A 7,473-nucleotide genomic window follows, 5' to 3' on the forward strand; every position below is an offset into this window, starting at 1 on the left:
AGAGAGGTGGTGGGTGCTTTGGGAGGAACGGTTGGTGAAAGGGCTGGAGGGAGGCAGCATGTTTGGCCTTGCAGTAATAGGCCTTGGTTTACTGCTGGTAATCCTGCCTTCCCCTTGTAGGGTTAGAGGAGGTCAGAACATGTGGCCTCCTTGCTGTTTTTGCACTCATAAAATGAATCTGGGAAGATTCCATTCTTTTGTATGTTTTGGAATAGTTTGAGTAGGATTGGTGTCAGTTATTCTCTGAATATTTGGTAGCATTCTTCTGGTGAAGCCTTCTGGGCCAGGGTTTTTTTTTTTGTTGGTAATTTTTTTATGACCTGTTGAACTTCTTTTGTTATGTTGTTGTTGTTGTTATGTGCCGTCGAGTCGGACCCGACTCATGGATCTGTTCAATTTTTCCACTTCAGTCTGTGTTGGTTTAGGTAAGTAGTATGTTTGTCGAAATCTGTCCATTTCTTCTAGATTTTCAAATTTGTTGAGTACAGTTCTACATAGTATCCTGATATTATACTTAAAATTTTAGTTGGTTCAAATTTCTTTCTAAAAATTTATTCCTGATTATATTAATCTTTTTCATGCCATTTTGATTGGAGTTTGCTTAATTTCATTTCAGATTTATTTGTCGGTAATAAATGGGAAACTCTTTTACAAGTTCTACTGATTTTTTATAGATGCCTTGGGAGTATTTACTTACAAGATCAAGTGTTGTCCTTGAAAGTGATACCCTGGAAGTCCACAATACAATCTAAGTGATGCTGCCACAGCTTAGAATATTTTTGGATTTCATGATTCAGAATTTGTCAGAGAAGTTGCCAATCACATAAGAAACTCCATTGTTATTATTTATTGGTGAACATCTTACTCTACTTCTTTTTCTTCCCTTTTTTCCCATTAAACGTAGATCTGTGCTGGGAACACGTTCGTTTTGACATATCTACTAGACAAAAAGGAGCCTGGTGGCACAGTGTTTAAGTGCTTAGCTGCTAACTAAAAGTTTGACAGTTTGAACCCATCAGTTGCACCATGGGAGAAAGATGTGATAGTCTGCTTCCATGAAGATTGTATTCTTGGAAACGCTATGGGGCAGATTGATGTTGTTGGGTTTGTTTTTGGCTAGACATTAAAGGATAAAAATTTGATAGGCAGTTATCTGTATAGAGATATACATCTGTGAATTGTCAGACCTTAGTTAAAAGCATGGCACTGGACACACACCCCTAAAAGACTTGGCCAAAAGTCTGAGAATCCTGAGAAAGAGATTCCTGAGGTTAGGAATCTAGGGGAGCCCAGTGAGTGTGTTAAAAATACTGATTATGTACAGATTCATTTGTGAGTTGCCTGCCTACTGGAAATTCTTTAGAAGTTAATTTTGTAAAAATTTCTTATTATTGTTTTAAAGAGTACATAATGTCTTTTACAGAAATTTGAATGCTCATAAAGTCAATGATTTCTGTTTGAGTTATTTGGATAGTAATTACTTGGCATTTAATTTTTTTTTTTTCCCAAATCAATGTCATTTTTATCTGTTTCTAGATTTTAATCATAGTCATAATTTTATACTAATTTACTAGCAATTTGGCATAGTATTCTGATTGTTTTATACATTCTAAATATCATAGATTTCATGAGAGCCACATAAAATATATGATTTTTCTTTCATCCCTAGGCAAATATTGTGGTTTGGGGTTGCAGATGAACCATTCAATTGAATCAAAAAGCAATGAAATTACAGTGCTGTTCATGAGTGGTATCCATGTTTCTGGACGAGGATTTCTGGCCTCCTATTCAGTTATAGATAAACAAGGTAATTTTCACTTTTTACAACGTTTCCAATATTTTTGAATTTTTTACAACAAAAATGAAATATTTCTTCAGATACCTGTGTTTCTGAGATTTGAAGAGAGCTGAAAGACTGACCAGTTAATAACACATACATAAATTTGACAAAATATGTTTTAGAATCTCAAAAGTTAGAAGTGTATAAACTTTTACATAAAGTCCATATACTTAACTTTCCTTAGTAGTGGAAATACTGATTCTTTGCTTTTATAATATTGAAATAAAAACTTAGAGTAACTTTTAAATATCTATCAGTTACTAAAATGTATCATCACAAGTTAAAGCTTTATTATGCACAGTTTACTCTTGCATAATACGGTGTTAAAGACCATATAACCTAACCATGCATACATGCACACAATCTCATTTTCCCCCAACCTCAACCTTGGAAAAGAACATGAGTGAGATAGATAATAGTGAATTACCATCCTTTCAGTTTTATTTCCTCAAAATCTTAGATTAATAGATGACAGGATGAAAAATAAACATTAAAATTCCTTATTTTGTCTATGTTTCTTTATCTTAAGATCAAGTTTATTTATTTTGATTGATGGTTTTTCTCTTTTTGTTATTTATCATCACATTCATGGTTTCTGGAAAATAAGTATTTTCCTTCCTTTAAAAAAAATAGTTCTTACCTTCCTTATTGAAATTATGGAGGTTTTTGGCCCTCAGAGACCAAATTTCCTTTATTAAAGGTATTTAAGAATTGATACTGATCCTAGATAACAGAATCAGTGTGTTATAGACATATATACTTGTATCCCAAATTTCAAATACCAGCAGGGTCACCTGTGGTGGGCAGGTTTCAGTTGAGCTTCCAGACAAAGACAGACTAGGAAGAGGGATGGGGCCATCCACTTCTGAAAAACTTGGTCACTGAAAACTTTACTGTCTGATAAAGGGCTGGAAGATAAGTGCCTCAGGTTGGGGAAGGCACTCAAAATACAGCTGGGGAGGTATTGCTTCCTCAAAGTAGAGTTGATCTTAATGATGTGGATGGAGTAAACCTTTCAAGACCTTCATTTACTGATGTAGCATGACTCAAAATGAGAAGAAGCAGCTGTAAACATTCATTAATTATTGGAACGTGTAATGTCCAGAGTATGAATCTAGGAAAATTAGAAGTTATCAAAAGTGAAATGGAATGCATAAAGATTGATAACCTAGGCCTAAGTGAGCTGAAATGGGCAGGTTTTAGCTATTTTGAATTACACAATCATATAGTCTACTATGCTCGGAAGGACAAATTAAAGAGGAATGGCATTACAGTCTTGTCAAAAAGAACATTTTGAGATCTTTCCTAAAGTACAGTGCTGTCAGTGATGAAATAATGTCCATACAGCTACAAGGAAACCAGATAATACTACTATTCAATTTCATGTACTAAACACTAGCACCAAAGATGAAGAAATTAAGATTTTTTATCAACTTCTGCAGTCTGGAATTTACCAAACGTTCAATCTAGATATATTGATAATTACTGGTGATCAGAATGCAAAAGTTGGAAACACAGAAGAAGCATCCGTAGTTGGAATATATGGCCTCGGTGAAAGAAATTACTCTGGAGACCACATGATGGAATTTTGCAAGACCGACAACTTACTCATTGCCAGTACTTTTCAACAATATAAAAGGTGACTATGCACATAGCCTTTTACAGATAGAATAAACAGGAATCAAATCTACTACGTCTGTGGAAGAGGCGGTGGAGAAGCTCAGTGTCATCAGTGAAAACAAGGCCATGAGCTGACTGTGGAACAAACCATTAATTGCTTATATGCAAGTTCAGGTTGATGCTGAAGAAAATTAAACAAGTCCAGCAGAGGCGAAATATGGCCTTGATTATATCCCACCTGCATTTAGAAACCATTTGAAGAATAGATTTGATGTGTTCAACACCATTGAGTGAAGACCAGACAAGTTATGGGATGACATTGAGAACATCATACATGAAGAAGGCAAAAGGTCATTAAAAAGATAGGAAAGGAAGAAAAGACCAAAGTGGATATAACAAAAGACCCAAAACTTGCTCTTGAATGGAAAGTTGCTAAAGCAAATAGAATAAATGATGGAATAAAAGAGTTAACAGATTTCAAAGGACAGCTCAAGAAGACAAAGTATTATAATGAAATATGCAAAGACTTGGAATTAGATAACCAAAGGGGAAGAACATGCTCAGCATTTCTTAAGGTGAATAACTGAAGGAAAAATTCAAGCCTCAAGTGGCAATATTGAAGAATTCTGTGGACAAAATATTGAATGATGCAGGAAGCATTAAAGAAGATGGAAGGAATACACAGAATCATTGTACCAAGAAGAATTGGTTGATGTTCAGCTATTTCAGGAAGTCGCATATGATCAAGAGCCAATGGTACTGAAGGAAGAAGTCCAAGCTATGCTGAAGGAATTAGCAAAAAACAAGGCTCCAGGAGTTGAAAGAACACTCATTGAGATGTTTCAAAATGGATGCTGTGCTTGAGGTACTTCCTCATTCATGCCAGGAAATTTGGAAGATAGCTACCTGCCAACTGACGGGAAGAGATCGATAAGGGTTTCATTTTACTTGGATTCACAATCAATGCCCATAGAATCAGCAGTCAGGAATATCAAAGGAAGTATTACACTGGGTAGATCTTCTGTAAAAGATATCTTTAAAGTGTTAAAGAACACTAAGACTAAGATGCATCACACTCAAGCTGTGGTATTTTCAATCTCCTCATGAATAACAACAACGTGAATAAGTAAGACCAAAGAAGAATTGATGCATTTGAATTATGATGCTGGCAAAGAATATTGAAGATACAATGGACTGCAAGAAGAAAGAATGGAATTATTTTGGTAGAAGTACAGCTAGAATTCTTCTTAGAGGAAAGATTGGCTAGACTTCATCTCATGTACTTTGGTCTTGTTATCGGAGGGGACCGTTCCCTGGAGAAGGATATCATGTTTGGTAAAGTAGAGGGTCACTGAAAAAGCGGAAGACTCTCAAAAAGATGGATTGATGCAGTGGCTGCAATGATGAGCTCAAGCGTTGCAAATATTGTGAGGGTGGCACAGGACTGGGCAGTGTTTTGTTCTGTTGTATATAAGGTTGCTATGAATCAAAGCTGACTTGACTGCACCTAACAACAAGTTTCACTATTTCAGGTGAATGTTAGCTTCTAAACATTTTTGAACTATTCACTTTAATCAGGAACTTCTTTGTTGTAGCAGTTTGCAAAGTCATGATCATCTTGAGTCATTTCAATGTTCATTTCATAGCTGTCGTCTGAGTTCTTGCTTATTATTTTGTATGGACATCAAGCATTTGTTCCATTTAACATTAAGTGGTTTGACTAAACCAAATTCCATAGAACACTGGTTGGATTTCTTATTATATCCTGGGTGGCCTTCAGTCTCAATTTCTTGGAATGATTCATTCATTTGAAGTCTGGGTTAGTTTTGTTTGAGAGCCTCAGTTTAGTTCCAGAAAACTTAGCTCCTACACCAAATTCCATGAATATTTTCAAGGAACATTACTACTTAGCTCAAGCTTAGCAACCTAGTTCAAGGTTTAGAGTATTCAGGAATGAAAAGACTGTGGAAAATCTTGCTTCAACAGGTTCCTCATTTATTGCATTTGATGAAAACTTGTTAATAATATAGTACTATTGTTGAAAAAGTCATGCTTTTTTTGTGAGATAGACTACATTTTATTACTTTTCAAAAGAGCCCGTTGTAAAATTATATAGTCTCTTCAATCCTTTATTTCTTGCTATATATTTGTCACTGTGGATATGGGAGTAAATAAGACGGACACAGTCCCCATTTCTTGGGGTTTACAGTCCAGGGTTAGAAGTGGTAGAAATACACTAAACAGATGGTTACTTAATTACAGCTATGATACATATGATAAAGGAAAAGTTCAAATGATGGAAGGCTAGAGGATTATGAGCAGTGGGACACTGAGAAAGAGCAAAGGTTTTCTGAGGAAGTTACCTTTAAGCTGAGAACTCTAGAATGAGTTGGAGATTCCAGGCAGACAAGGAAGGAAGGCTTTCTAGGGAAGAGAGCAGTAGGTGCGAAGGCCTTGTAGTGGGAAGGAGCTTTGGAGGAGCTAGGAAAAAAAAGCCAGCAGTGCTGGAGTGAAGGGAATGTGGAAGAGTAGGTGACATTACTCAGGGCCTTGTAGAAAGTATGAAGGTTGGGCTTTTTCCTAAGAGTGTGTGGAGGTGGTTAAAGTAAAGTAGTGATATGACTGCATTTACATTTTTGTTTGTTCTTATGTTCTTCCCTGCTTTGGGAGGAGTAGGTGGAAGAGAGGTAGGAGGAATAAATGCAGTGAGGCCAGTTAAGAGGCAGTCCTCTAGGAGACTGAATCAGACATGATTTAATTAAGAGAGGTCTTGTACATACAACTCTAGAATTATATCAAAGTTTTTAAAGACTTAGTAGCAGACATTTCTTCAAAAAGGAAACATTTCATAAAGTTGGGACTCATCCTTCCTGAGTTTAAATTGTAGCGAGGAGGCTGTGGACCTGTGGAAGCCCTCCTGATGAAGCTCTGAACTACTGTAGTCCCGTAGCTGGCTCTAGGGAACTGTACCTGGGGTCCTCTTCCTTGTTGGTTGCCAGTTTTCTGTAGCCTTTATGGTTTATTCTTCTTTTATTTTTAATGATTTTGAGCAGTAGTTTCCAGCCTGTTTTTTTTTTTTTTTTTTACTACCAGTTATCTCTTAATTTTCACCTATAAACTTCATTTTCAAAAGATTATATGTACAGTAAGGAAAAGGCTACCACTGAGTAACAATAAATATTATTCAGCATTTCCAGTCATTATGAGAGGATTAATATTCTACTCAGATCTGGTATAATTCCAATAAATTTCAGCTAGACTTCCCGACAAATTAAAAATGTTTGTGGACCCTACAGGGATTCTGGACATCTTATTAGCAACCAGTGTTTAGAAGCTCTAAAGAGAGAGACTCCAGAGCCCTGCTAGCCTTATGGAGAGAGGCAGAAACAAGCATCTAGAGGTCCTGACATTTTCATGCTCAAAAGTAAATTTAAAGCAATAATGTTTATACCACTGGATCTGAAAAATAAAATAAATTTTAGAGATGACTAATCTGAATTCCTAGTTTTGAATCTCTATTCTAACATTAAAACAAACAAACAAACAAACAAACTGTTTTCACTGAGAAGCTCAACAGCTCAACATTTCTGGGATGATTCTGAGCATTGGGCAATCTACTTCTGTAGTGATACGCCCTTGAAAACCCAAGGAGGGGTCACTATTGAGTTGGGTCTGACTCCACGACAGTGTGGTTTTTTCTTTTTTTTTTTGAATAATGTTAATTATAGAACCGTGAACTCAGAAGACATAACTACATTTGCATTAAAAGATTCCAGTCTGTTGGAGTAGCATTTATATGCTGTGTAGCATAAACTGGTGTGTATGTGTACATGTGCAATTGGAAAGTGGTTGTCCTGATATTGTAGAAAATAATCATTTCCTAGGTAATACTGCACTTCATTACTTTAGACTTTGCCAATCTAGAATTTTGTTGTCTAATCTAAAGTTTAGGAGCTCTGGTAGCATAGTGCCTAAAGCACTTCACTGCTAACCAGAAGGCTGGCGGTTCAAAC

The 7,473-nt window shown here is 36.0% G+C and overlaps 1 protein-coding gene across 1 annotated transcript in view; it reads left to right on the forward strand.

Moving 5' to 3' along the window:
* The window catches only part of DCBLD2 (discoidin, CUB and LCCL domain containing 2), a 181,214-nt gene that overhangs the window by 129,253 nt on the left and 44,488 nt on the right, over positions 1–7,473 (forward strand). Inside the window, exon 3 of the mRNA XM_007945793.2 lies at positions 1,670–1,807. Within this exon, the coding sequence (XP_007943984.1) occupies positions 1,670–1,807 (138 nt within the window). The remainder of the gene's footprint in view (positions 1–1,669; positions 1,808–7,473) is intronic.

Source organism: Orycteropus afer, unplaced genomic scaffold (assembly GCF_000298275.1).
Source record: "Orycteropus afer afer isolate SDZICR_OR568_19922 unplaced genomic scaffold, OryAfe1.0 scaffold00143, whole genome shotgun sequence".
NCBI classification, from domain to species: domain Eukaryota; kingdom Metazoa; phylum Chordata; class Mammalia; order Tubulidentata; family Orycteropodidae; genus Orycteropus; species Orycteropus afer.